This window comes from Coregonus lavaretus (assembly GCF_964263955.1).
Source record: "Coregonus lavaretus genome assembly, contig: HAP1_SCAFFOLD_7453, whole genome shotgun sequence".
NCBI classification, from domain to species: domain Eukaryota; kingdom Metazoa; phylum Chordata; class Actinopteri; order Salmoniformes; family Salmonidae; genus Coregonus; species Coregonus lavaretus.
In genome coordinates, this window is record NW_028166032.1 from 1 (window position 1) to 14,535 (window position 14,535).

At 40.7% G+C, this 14,535-nt stretch overlaps 1 protein-coding gene across 1 annotated transcript; it reads left to right on the forward strand.

The window, feature by feature from the left end:
* Window positions 1-10,068: 10,068 nt before the first annotated feature.
* On the forward strand, window positions 10,069-14,104 carry LOC311115186 (ribonuclease inhibitor-like; the record flags this gene model as incomplete). The annotated part of the gene is made up of 3 exons (XM_084190387.1): window positions 10,069-10,242; window positions 12,842-13,015; window positions 13,931-14,104. Coding segments are annotated over 3 exons (522 nt in total), but the record flags the coding sequence as incomplete, so codon positions are not given.
* Window positions 14,105-14,535: the final 431 nt, after the last annotated feature.

The window sequence follows — 14,535 nt, forward strand, 5'->3', positions numbered from 1 at the left end:
GTTAAAGCTCCTAAACGGAATTACGTCATCTGCATGTTTCCACTGTCCATACCTGCCTACACCTTTAACACCATAGACAAAATGATTCATTTGGACTATTAAAAGGGTGAGGATGAACCAAGCTAGATTACAGGTAAAGACTTAGAAGGGAGGATTAAAGCTCCCTAACATGTAATTATAGCAAGAAGCCTTTATAACTGCCCAGATAGGCTCTCTTTATTGAGAAGTCTAATAGGCCAATTTGGGTTGACATGGAAGAATAACTTAATGCCCCATTTGGAGCATCATATTATCTGAGTCAACACTTAAATGTGGGACTGCAGAATCCCATAATGTCCCATACTAAGAAATATGGTGTCAGATAAATGAGACAGACATCTTCACCTTTCCTGACAAGCTCTGCTTCTTTATGGAACAACCATAAATGCAAATGAGGAGGAAAGGTGGTTATCTGGAAAGACAATTATTTTTTCACTTTTGCTTCATGTGTCAACTTTAATTTGAGTGTGGCTGTGGAAGACTGGTCCCTTGATGAGGTCTGCAAGTGGCTGAGTACCAATGATCTCCATGATTCCATCCCATCATTCCAAGGTTCACAATCTTTCTGAAGAATGCCAACTCTCTTCAATTGTCCACTTTGCAACGAGCATACTTTGTCTGTGTCCAGACGACTTACACATATTGGCCTCTATCACCAGCATGAACCACATTGTCTAATTACCTGTAGACTTAATGGGTGTGGGAAAACAAATAGATGTTTCAGCGCCTATCGGTCACACATCTACCAAAACCACAGAGCTTTTAAGCTCCAACTTAGATGAGAATTGCCCTCATGATGAATTTGAGACTGGGACTGATCCCATTGAAGATGACATGAGCGATGTAGAGAGTCTGCCAGAGGCTGAATATGTTCAAGCCACAGAGATCAACACTGAGCAGCTAATTGAAGGTCTCAAAAACAATATCTGTTTTTTAATTTTGAAAATCAGGAATCAGCATCCCAGCTACGGTACAGAATAGCATTGTTGAGGACCTCAGAACCATTTTTGATGCATTTATGACACAATACAGTGATCCCCTCAGGTTTCATCTTACAAATAAGCAAATAAACGTGGTTGAACATGACGATCTCAGGGACATGCTCAACAACTCTGCAGTATTTGAGGAATGCATTAGATGCATAGGCTCTGAGTGGATGCTGGAGCATTACCGTGTGAAAGAATTGGGCATGGTCAGGCCAATTGAAGTACCACTGAGCAACAAGAAGGTTATAAAACAAGGTGATTTCAATACAGCTACATAGTACCCAGGCTATATGAATATAAAGAGACATGAGACAAAACAATGGACCTGTAGAATGGAATAAGTTATAAGACCTCTATGATTCATTTCATTTGTCAGTTCTTCCAGCTAATGTGAGATGTTTAGATGACATAACATTTGAGGACACATACTGTAATTTAGCTGGCCATCTTTTCCCCTCCCTTTCTGGCTGTCCTCCCCCTTCCCTTCTAAGTTCAAGTCTGTTTATTTGTCATATACATGGAGTTAACAGTGCAATGAAATGCTGACTAGCAGGTTAACCTCTTGACAACAACAATAGAACAAGTCAGTAGCTAAGTTAATATAAAGAGTAATACAATAGTAATAAACCCTTCATTCATAACTATCCTTAACATACCTGGGGTGTTTCTGGGATAGAGGGTTGATATAAAAGTCAATATAATCAGCAATACAGGAAGATTCTGAGACACAATCACTTACTATTGGTCAGCCGTAGGGAAACCGCCAACGTCTCAGGAGATATGTATTTTAGGCAGTAAGTAAAACTGCCTAGGCCTTGGAGAATCTGCCCCAAAAAGATAGACCATCTGTTTATCTGTAATGTACTTATCCTCATATAGTTTACTCACTATCTCCTGGATTAATCTTTGTGTTTTCCGGTTGTGTTGAGTGGGACAATGGAACATAGTGTTTACCATTATCCTATTGTCTATTGGCTTCAAGAAGATATTCACTTTATCCATTGCAACAATCTGAGCCCCCTTATCTGCTGGTTTAATCACTATATTCTGATGTTCAATGTTTCTAGAGCTTGATTTTTTAGAAAGATGTGTAAGGTTAAGCTGATATCCAGGTCTGGTTCTGAATTGTGAAAAGGAAGCCACATCCCTACGTATAACAGTCAGTATAGTTTCTGACACTGACTCCAACTGAGGTTCCCAATGTGAGGGGTTTGGAAATAGTATATGAGGAAAATCTGTTTCATAATCAAAATGATCTAATGACTTCAATCTTCTATGATAGAAGTGTAGATCCCTCCGGAGCTCCCTGCAGTCCACCTGTTTAGGAGTTGGTATGAAAGTCAGTCCTCTTTCTAGAACCTCATTCTCGGCTTGGTTGAGCCCAATGGGACGTTGCTGGTCAAGACCTCAAATCGGTCGTGAAGTAGTATGGACATATTGATGGAACAAGGTCACTAAACTGGTGGTTAGACAGGGTAGATCCAAGAGCAGGCCTCTGCTGTCATCTAGAGGGCGTTTCTCTGTACTGCTTGACACATGGAGACTCAATGGAGGCACAGTGCAAGTGCTCAAAGTAAGGCCCAAACAATTGTTTGTCAGGCTGGGATCTATAAAGCAGTATGTTCTTCAATTAGATGCCAACTAATATTCATACAGGGACAATAGGTGGGGCAGGAGGAAGAATGGTGTTCCTGATTTTCAGAGGAATTCCCCTTATTTTTTTAAAGCATCAGATTGAGATTGTTGTTATTCTCCAATATGTTTTTCTTCAGTGAGCCACTCTGGATTCTCCAAGGGGAATACTCCCTTAATTCTCCACTAGAGAGTTGGAGCTCCATGCTTTTGCTGGGAATTGTCCACTGTTGGTATACATTTATTTGGTCCCCAAAATACCCAAATAAAAATGTGTATTTGTCTAGTTTTAGCTGAGTCCCCAGTTAGCATCCATGTGGCTCATTTAAAAGTTTCAACAACAAAAAAAAACGTACTCCTGAAGTTTCACCACAATAGGCTTCTTCAGACAATGGACAAAAAGTAGCCAAACAAAGCCAAAGGAGAGTGATGAGCAGCAGCAGCATCATCAAACCAGCGAGGCCGCCGGCAAGCCCAACAGTGATGATGCTGCCGAGCTCCAGTTAGCTCCGTGTGCAGAGCCTACCCACCCTTCCACAAGCACCGCCAGGATAATGGCTCCACAGCCCCCTCCACCTCCGACTGTTCCTGACTATCTTGGAACAGAGGTGCCAGCCCAGATTAGCCTAGAATCCTACCGTAGTCGCAGGTTTTCTGTCCAAAAACCTTCATTTAATAGCAACTGGTTCATAAGAAGGGAGTGTCTGGAATACTCACTTACTGAAGATGCTGCATTGCTGAAAGTTCTGCTTGGGGTCCATCTATTGGGAGATGGCTAACTAGTCTGTATTTTCCACTGATTCATATGGATGCCAGTGCACACATTGGCTGTAAAAGTGGGTAAAAACAGAAAAGCATATAACTGTAGCTATGTGGTCTTTACTTGAGTGTGTTTCAGCAGGGTGAGGTCAGAGAGATGCTTCCAAGTCAGTATTTTTCTGAACTCATAAAATCCTTTACACAATCTGATGGGATGAATGTTCAACCCCATTTAAATGACCATAAAGTCTATATAGTACCTTTAAGTTAAGACCTCACAGATCTGTTCATGGCAAAGCAGTTCAATTCATGATATTAATATTTCTGTGAGCTTGTGTGGCCTACCACTTCACGGTTGAGCAGTTGTTGCTCCTATATGTTTCCACTTCACAATAACAGCACTTACAGTTGACTGGGGCTGCTCTAGTAGGGTAGGAATTTGACGAACTGACTTGTTGGAAAGGTTGTTTATTAGCACTCAAATCTATCAATGGCATTTTCGACACAATTTGGTGAAAGCCCCAAAGCATTCAGAAAGCCTCTGATTCCCACCACTAGTGGACACCCCCATGAGTGTCTTTCAGAACCCCTCCTAAAACCACCTGTTTCGTTTTGGTTGTTGTTAGTGACTCTTTGTTAGTTCCTTCTTCTGTTTGAGAGACAATGTTTTATTTCTTGTTGAGGAACGTAACAATGTTCATGTGATTAAATTAAATCACCCGACTGTTTAAGATATGTCTGTTAGTAAATGTTTTATTTCTAAGAGATCATGAGTAAAAGAGAACAATTGACATTCTAGAATGAGTTGTCACTGTGTTCACCACAACCAACATGCTGCATCTCTGTTTAGGGGTCAGTGGTCTAAAATGAGTCTCTCTGGGGAGAGAGAGGAGGGGGGCCCTGCCTCTAAAATGAGTCTCTCTGGGGAGAGAGAGGAGGGGGTCCCTGCCTCTAAAATGAGTCTCTCTGGGGAGAGAGAGGAGGGGGGCCCTGCCTCTAAATCGAGTCTCTCTGGGGGACATGACACCAAAGCTAAGAGGTGAGAGGTCAATTTTATGAAGAATTTATTACGTTTATTTACACAATAAATAGCTATCTTAAGATGAATGCACTTACTGTAAATCACTCTGGATAAGAGCATCTGCTAAATCAGGAGTTCTCAATCCGGGGTCAGTGGAGGTACTGCAGGGGTTCTGCAGCACCCTGCCTGGACTCGTTGCAATGGAAGACATTTGATAGAATTTTCACGACACGAACACTTTGCCTACTCTTCATTATTGCCTAATATAATGGAATGCATATTTATTTTACCAATTCTGATGGTTGTTACAATACACTCTTCCCACCCGTTTAACAACTCTAAATAGCTTTGGCATCGTAGGCTTCAGGGTCCCTTGTCAATAATGTTGCCTACAACTTTGCATACAATGTTCATTTTCATCGCACACATATTTCACCTTAGATGCCTTAAATTGGCCAATTTATAGCCATGGCCAATTTATGATTCAATTTTTAACAACGTGATGTTGCGCTCCAAAGTGATAACTTGAAATAACATGATATAGGTAATTAAATAATAAAGTTAGAGATATTTTTGGGTTCAGTGAAGAAGAACCTCTAGAGTTCTGATCAACAAAAGGTGAATGTTTTGAGGATGTGAACCCAGCAGCCCCCCAGTGGTCAGATCAAGCCCGCCCGTTTTTTCCAGCACCCGGCCCGTGATTCGAACCAGCCACCTTTCTGCCATAGGTCCAACTTCTGCCACTGCTCCAACTCCTTAGCCGCTGGGCGAAAACCTGAGTTTATCTTCAGAAATAAGCATGAGTTAATCTGCCAAACCGAAGACAAAATGCTATGCATTCATTTATACCCATAAGAGTAAAATGTCTTAATTCTCAGCACTTATACGACCAATTTTCTACTCTGAGATACTTTGTGGATATGGGCCCAGATCTCAAAATATTGTTATAAAAAAAACTTTGAATGTTTGTTTTACATTTAAAAAATAAATAAAATAATATTACTAATGTAAGCCACTGTAAAGACTATTTAGTTTATTGGGTTGCTCTGCTCATGTCCGCGTTCAGGAACTGTCCGCGTCCCGGTACAGAACTGTCCGCGTCCACGTAAGGTTTGGCGCCAAGCATATTGTCCAGTTACGCGCAAAGTGGACTGAGGTGATCTTGGGGAACAGCGACGGAGTTTGTTACAGTGTTGAGACGCCGAAGTTTATTGTTCAATTTGCTTTTTGGTCAGGGACAGTGTGAATGTAGCCAGATCCTTTTCACTCACTATCCTTGTTTCATCTTGTGGTTCACCGGATTCGTCATCATCCTCGAGGGACAGACGAACGACCTGCTAGTTAGCCAAGCTAGTCGGTACAGCTAGCTAAGCTAGCTACTCTACCAGCAGCATCCTAGTTATCCTAGCTACCACTACATCATCACCAGCTGCCTGCATTTCTTGTGGACCGATGGAGCTCCCGGGTTGTTTCTTCCACCTGTTAAATACCGTGGAGGGCTTCTCCCTCTCTCGTTGACAGATGCTGGCTACCTACCATCCCTCTGTCCGGTTCTCCTCTTCACTAGATCCCGAGTGGCGCAGTGGTCTAAGGCACTGCAGCGCAGTGCTAGCTGTGCCACTAGAGATCCTGGTTCGAATCCAGGCTCTGTCGTAGCCGGCGTGACTGGGAGACCCATGGGGAGGCGCGCAATTGGCCCAGCGTCGTCCAGGGTAGGGGAGGGAATGTCCGGCAGGGATGTAGCTCAGTTGATAGAGCATGGTGTTTGTAACGGCAGGGTTGTGGGTTCGATTCCCACAGGGGGTAGGAAAAAATGTATGCATTCACTAACTGTAAGTCGCTCTGTATAAGAGCGTCTGCTAAATGACTAAAATGTAAAATGTAGATGGACGGTAACTTTAGTGTTTAACCCCTCTGTGTCCAAGGACTGAACTTTTGAATATTATTTTCGGGGCGCCTCAAGTTACCTTTTTTACAACGTTTATTTCTGATAAAAATTAGTTAATTGCATCCGCCATGGAGCCCAGTTTCATAATATAACCTTCTGTCCCTGGTTATGAAGTAATCGTGAAACAACAGGCCTTATGTTTGGGCATTTTTCACCCTACCAGCTCCTATTAGTTCTATTGAGCTCCGTGACACCGACTCGCCTTCAGAACGTTCTATTCCCAGCCCATTGTTCTGCGTCACAATGCCAGCTGCACTATTGTTATCAACGAGACCTGCCTGCGTTAACCCTGTAGGTTTACCTCAAGTAACTTATTATTAACAAGGTTACGGCTACTTGGTGAGCGTTAACTCTGTAGGTTTACCTCAGGTAACTTATTATTAACAAGGTTACAGCTACTTGGTGAGCGTTACCCCTGTAGGTTTACCTCAGGTAACTTATTATTACCAAGGTTACGGCTACTTGGTGAGCGTTAACCCTGTAGGTTTACCTCAGGTAACTTATTATTAACAAGGTTACGGCTACTTGGTGAGCGTTAACCCTGTAGGTTTACCTCAGGTAACTTATTATTAACAAGGTTACAGCTACTTGGTGAGCGTTACCCCTGTAGGTTTACCTCAGGTAACTTATTATTAACAAGGTTATGGTTACTTGGTGAGCGTTAACCCTGTAGGTTTACCTCAGGTAGCTTATTATTAACAAGGTTACGGCTACTTGGTGAGCGTTAACCCTGTAGGTTTACCTCAGGTAGCTTATTATTAACAAGGTTACAGCTACTTGGTGAGCGTTAACCCTGTAGGTTTACCTCAGGTAGCTTATTATTAACAAGGTTACGGCTACTTGGTGAGCGTTAACCCTGTAGGTTTACCTCAGGTAACTTATTATTACCAAGGTTATGGCTACTTGGTGAGCGTGCACACTGTTCACCAGAGTACATGTTGTGGTCACCTATAGTGAGGTGAGACACGGTTAAGGAGGCGATGGCTGGCGGATAGCCATCAAACATTAAAAAAATTCTGGTCATGGTTAGCCATATTTGTTGTTGTTTTTAAAGTGTACAATCTAAACAAAAAGCATGTCCCTGTCCTCTTTTTCAAGATGTGGCTGATTTTAAACAGCCAGAAGACATTTTTTAATTAAGAAATAACAATTTTTTTGACGACTTGTGGTTTCTAAATGGCTGCTGGGTTATTTGATATGCATCGAAATCTTCGTTTATAGGCATCAAATTGAGCGAATGCTGCGCAGGTTCACTGAGTTGCAAACCAAATGGGTATAATGGGGTGATTGTTGTCTAATCGGGTGGTCTAGCTAATGGATTTGTAGATCAGACGCAGTTGCTACCTCAGATTATGAGCCTAGCAAGTGTCATTAATGAGTTGTGTAGTACCCACATACGGCCACAAGGAGGAGCAAGAGTGCCATAAACCCATACTGTTTTTTGCCATAAAAACCCTAAACCTAACAATCAATCAAATGTATTTATAAAGCACTCACTGTTCACCTGGATACACGTTGTGGTCATTATTGTCGGCAGGAATATGGGACCAAATACTAAACCTTTGACTACTTTAAAACACAATAAGTGAATTGGTCAGAATACTTATGACTTCTTCAAATAGGGGGACTAGATACATAAAGTGCATTTATTTTTTCTAAATGGTGAAACAGACACGTATAAAAATACCCTCAAATAAAAGGTGACATTATATACTGTCACCTCATATGAAACATTTGTTTTAAAATCCAAAATGCTGGAGTATAGAGCCACATTTAAAATGTCAGTTTCACTGTCAAAATAGATATGGTGTGGACTGTATACTCAATACAATCTAAATCTGATACCTCACTGTCTGTCTTTTGACTGATACTGCTTTTTAAACTGCTCTGGTCAGTCTACTCAAATATTTGTACTTTATATTTTTCTATCTACAAGCAGTACTTAGATCATTTATTATTGTTAATAATGATACATTCATTTATTAATAGATATGGCAGGTTTCAGGACACTGATATATCTGAAAATGTTGAAAAAATATATTGCCGCTATTTTCACCACCAAAGAATTGCAGTGTGGTTTTAATATGATTTGACTCTTTGCAGGCTGTCAGGCTGTCTAGTCACAGAGGAAGGCTGTGCTTCTCTGGTCTCAGCTCTGAGGTCAAACCCCTCACACCTGAGAGAGCTGGATCTGAGTAACAATGACCTGAAGGATTCAGGAGTGATGCTGCTCTCTGCTGTACTGGGGAATCCCCACTGTAAACTGGAGACTCTGAGGTCAGTATTCCTGTAGTTGGTCAACAAGTGATAACTGTTCACCAGATCCACATGTGTTTACCAGGCACACATAGTCCACACCATATGTGTTTGGACAGTGAAGCTTACAGTTTTACATTTGGTGCTATGCTCCAGCATTTTGGATTTGAGATAGAATGTTTCATATTAGGCGACAGTACAGAATGTCACCTTTTATTTAAAGGTATTAATTCATATCTGTTTTACCGTTTAGAAATTAAAGCACTTTATGTGTGTAATTCTCCCCAATGAAAAAGTCGTAATTATTTGGACAAATTAATTTAGTCAAATGTTTATTATTTGGTCTCATATTCCTTACCTGCAGTGATTACATCAAGCTTGTGATTCTACAAACTTGTTGAATGCATTTGCAGTTTGTTTTGGTTGTGTTTTGGATTATGTTTTTCCCAATAGAAACTGAATGGTGAATAATGTCCTGTCATTTTGGAGTCACTTCACTTGTATTGTCCGTAAGAATAGAATATATGTTTCTGAACACTGCTACATTCATGTGGACGCTAACATGATTATGAATAATCATGAATGAATCGTGAATGATGATGAATGAGAAAGTTACAGAGGAACAAGGATCATACCCCCTCTGTTATTGGTTATGGTGAGAGGTTAGCATGTTTTGTTGTAGCCTCTGTAACTCTCTCACTCATTATTATTCATGATTCATTCATGATTTTTCTTAATCATGGCATCATCAGGATTCAGTTAGTAGTGTTTAGAAACATGTTATCTACTCACTTAGACAGAAAATTACTCCAGTCATCATCCACCATTCAGTTACTATTGGACAAAACATAACCCAAAACACAACCAAAACAAACTGCAAATGCAACCAACGAGTTCACAACCAAATACTCAACTTTTGACTACTTTAATACACTATAAGTGAATTAGTTAGAATACTTATGACTTAGTGCTTTCATTTCTAAATGTTGAAACAGATATGTATGAAAATACCCTCAAATAAAAGGTGACATTATATACTGTCACCTCATATGAAACATTTGATCTCAAATCCAAAATGTTGGAGTACAGAGCCACATTTAAAATGTCAGTTTCACTGTCAAAATAGATATGGTGTGGACTGTATACTCAATACAATCTAAATCTGATACTTCACTGTCTGTCTTTTGACTGATACTGCTTTTTAAACTGCTCTGGTCAGTCTACTCAAATATTTGTACTTTATATTTTTCTCTCTTTAAGCAATACTTTGATAATTTGTCATTTCTAATAATGATACATTAATTTATGAATATATATGGCAGGTTTCAGGACAGTGATATATCTGAATATGTTGAAAAAATATACTGCCACTATTTTGACCACCAAAGAATAGCAGTGTGGTTTTAATATGATTTGACTCTTTGCAGGCTGTCAGGCTGTCTAGTCACAGAGGAAGGCTGTGCTTCTCTGGTCTCAGCTCTGAAGTCAAACCCCTCACACCTGAGAGAGCTGGATCTGAGTAACAATGACATGAAGGATTCAGGAGTGAAGCTGCTCTCTGCTGGACTGGAGGATCCACACTGTAAACTGGAGACTCTGAGGTCAGTATTCCTGTAGTTGGTCAACAAGTGATAACTGTTCACCAGATCCACATGTGTTTACCAGGCACACATAGTCCACACCATATGTGTTTGGACAGTGAAGCTTACAGTTTTACATTTGGTGCTATGCTCCAGCATTTTGGATTTGAGATAGAATGTTTCATATTAGGCAACAGTACAGAATGTCACCTTTTATTTAAGGTTAATGGTGAGAGGTTAGCATGTTTTGTTGTAGCCTCTGTAACTTTCTCACTCATTATTATTCATGATTCATTCATGATTATTCTTAATCATGGCATCATCAGGATTCAGTTAGTAGTGTTTAGAAACATGTTATCTACTCACTTAGACAGAAAATTACTCCAGTCATCATCCACCATTCAGTTACTATTGGACAAAACATAACCAAAAACACAACCAAAACAAACTGCAAATGCAACCAACGAGTTTGGGACCAAATACTCAACTTTTGACTACTTTAACACACTATAAGTAAATTGGTCAGAATACTTATGACTTCGTCAAATAGGGGGACTAGATACATAAAGTGCTATAATTTCTAAACGGTGAAACAGATATGTATGAAAATACCCTCAAATAAAAGGTTACATTATATACTGTCACCTCATATGAAACATTTGATCTAAAATCCAAAATGTTGGAGTACAGAGCCACATTTAAAATGTTAGCTTCACTGTCAAACTAGATATGGTGTGGACTGTATACTCAATACAATCTAAATCTGATACCTCACTGTCTTTTGACTGATACTGCTTTTTAAACTGCTCTGGTCAGTCTACTCAAATATTTGTACTATATATTTTTATATCTATAAGCAATACTTTGATAATTTGTCATTTCTAATAATGATACATTAATTTATGAATAGATATGGCAGGTTTCAGGACACTGATGTATCTGAATATGTTAAAAATATATACTGCCACTATTTTGACCACCAAAGAATAGCAGTGTGGTTTTAATATGATTTGACTCTTTGCAGGCTGTCAGGCTGTCTAGTCACAGAGGAAGGCTGTCTAGTCACAGAGAAGACAACTGCAATCAAACATTTGAATTCCCATGATGTTTTTACAGCGCTGTGGAGGAATTTTGGCCCACTCATCTTTGCAGAATTGTTGTTATTCAGCCACATTGGAGGGTTTTCGAGCATGAACTGCCTTTTTAAGGTCATGCCACAGCATCTCAATAGGATTCAGGTCAGGACTTTGACTAGGCCACTCCAAAGTCTTCATTTTGTTTTTCTTCAGCCATTCAGAGGTGAACTTGCTGGTGTGTTTTGGATCATTGTCCTGCTGCAGAATCCAAGTTTGCTTCAGCTTGAGGTCACAAACAGATGGCCGGACATTCTCCTTCAGGTTTTTTTGGTAGACAGCAGAATTCATGGTTCCATTTATCACAGCAAGTCTTCCAGGTCCTGAAGCAGCAGAACAGGCCCAGACCATCACACTACCACCACCATATTTTACTGTTGGTATGATGTTCTTTTTCTGAAATGCGGTGTTACTTTTACGCCAGATGTAATGGGACACACATCTTCCAAAAAGTTCAACTTTTGTCTCGTCAGTCCACAGAGTATTTTCCCAAAGGTCTTGGGGATCATCAAGATGTTTTCTGGCAAAAACGAGACGAGTCTTAATGTTTTTTTTGCTCAGCAGTGGTTTTCGTCTTGGAACTCTGCCATGCAGGCCATTTCTGCCCAGTCTCTTTCTTATGGTGGAGTCATGAACACTGACTTTAACTGAGTAAGTGAGTCCTGCAACTCTTTGGATGTTGTTGTGGGGTCTTTTGTGACCTCTTGGATGAGTCGTCGCTACGCTCTTGGGGTCATTTTGGTCGGCCGGTCACTCCTGGGAAGGTTCACCACTGTTCCATGTTTTCGCCATTTGTGGATAATGGCTCTCACTGTGGTTCGCTGGAGTCCCAAAGCTTTAGAAATGGCTTTATAACCTTTTCCAGACTGATGGATCTCAATTACTTTCTTTCTCATTTGTTCCTGAGTTTCTTTGGATCTCAGCATGATGTCTGGCTTTTGAGGATCTTTTGGTCTACTTAACTTTGTCAGGCAGGTCCTATTTAAGTGATTCCTTGATTGAGAACAGGTGTGGCAGTAATCAGGCCTGGGTGTGGCTAGAGGAATTGAACTCAGGTGTGATAAACCACAGTTGAGTTGTGTTATAACGGGGGGTCAAACACTTTTTCCCACAGGGCCATGTAGGTTTGGATTTTGTTTTCCCTTAATAATAACAACCTTCATTTCAAAACTGCATTTTATCTTTGACTAATATTTAAATTTGTTTGATGATCTGAAACATTTAAGTGTGACAAACATGCAAACAAATAACAAATCAGGAAGGGGGCAAACACTTTTTCACACCACTGTATTTGTACTTTTATATTTGTCTCTCTACAAGCAAAACGTTGATAATTTGTCATTTCTAATAATGATACATTCATTTATGAACAGATATGGCAGGTTTCAGGACACTGATGTATCTGAATATGTTGAAAAAATATACTGCCACTATTTTCACCACCAAAGAATTGCAGTGTGGTTTTAATATGATTTGACTCTTTGCAGGCTGTCACGCTGTCTAGTCACAGAGGAAGGCTGTGCTTCTCTGGAATCAGCTATGGAGTCAAACCCCTCACACCTGAGAGAGCTGGATCTGAGTAACAATGACCTGAAGGATTCAGGAGTGAAGCTGCTCTCTTTTGGACTGGGGAAACCCCACTGTAAACTGGAGACTCTGAGGTCAGTATTCCTGTAGTTGGTCAACAAGTGATAACTGTTCACCAGATCCACATGTGTTTACCAGGCACACATAGTCCACACCATATGTGTTTGGACAGTGAAGCTTACAGTTTTACATTTGGTGTGAAAAAGTGTTCGCCCCCTTTCTGATTTCTTATTTGTTTGCATGTTTGTCACACTTAAATGTTTCAGATCATCAAACAAATTTAAATATTAGTCAAAGATAACACAAGTAAACACAAAATGCAGTCTTGAAATGAAGGTTGTTATTATTAAGGGAAAACAAAATCCAAACCCACATGGCCCTGTGTGAAAAAGTGATTGCCCCCTACAACCTAATAACTGGTTGGGCCACCCTTAGCAGCAACAACTGCAATCAAACATTTGAATTCCCATGATGTTTTTACAGCGCTGTGGAGGAATTTTGGCCCACTCATCTTTGCAGAATTGTTGTTATTCAGCCACATTGGAGGGTTTGAGAGCATGAACTGCCTTTTTAAGGTCATGCCACAGCATCTCAATAGGATTCAGGTCAGGACTTTGACTAGGCCACTCCAAAGTCTTCATTTTGTTTTTCTTCAGCCATTCAGAGGTGAACTTGCTGGTGTGTTTTGGATCATTGTCCTGCTGCAGAATCCAAGTTCGCTTCAGCTTGAGGTCTCGAACAGATGGCCGGACATTCTCCTTCAGGATTTTTTGGTAGATAGCAGAATTCATGGTTCCATTTATCACAGCAAGTCTTCCAGGTCCTGAAGCAGCAAAACAGGCCCAGACCATCACACTACCACCACCATATTTTACTGTTGGTATGATGTTCTTTTTCTGAAATGCGATGTTACTTTAAAAAATATACTGCCACTATTTTCACCAACAAAGAATAGCAGTGTGGTTTTAATATGATTTTACTCTTTGCAGGCTGTCAGGCTGTCTAGTCACAGAGGAAGGCTGTGCTTCTCTGGTCTCAGCTCTGAGGTCAAACCCCTCACACCTGAGAGAGCTGGACCTGAGCTACAATCACCCAGGAGACTCAGGAGTCAGACTGCTCTCTGCTGGACTGGAGGATCCACACTGCAGACTGGAGAAACTCAAGTATGTAGAGGGTTTATGTCAATGTTCATGTCAGACATGTTGGAGTTATCAGGATAGTTAAGACAAACATTCTGACCACCACTTGGACTAAGTTATATAAACACTGTGTGTGTGTGTGTGTGTGTCCAGTGTGTGTGTGTCCAGTGTGTGTGTGTCCAGTGTGTGTGTGTGTGTCCTGTGTGTGTGTGTGTGGGTCCACTGGACACACACACACTGGACACACACACACAAACACACTGGACACACACACACACATTGGACACACACTGGACACACAAACACTACACACACACACTGGACACACACACACACACACACTCACACTGGACACACACACATACACTGGACAAACACACACACACACTGGACACACACACACACACACAAACACACTGGACACACACACACTGGTCACACAAACACACACACAC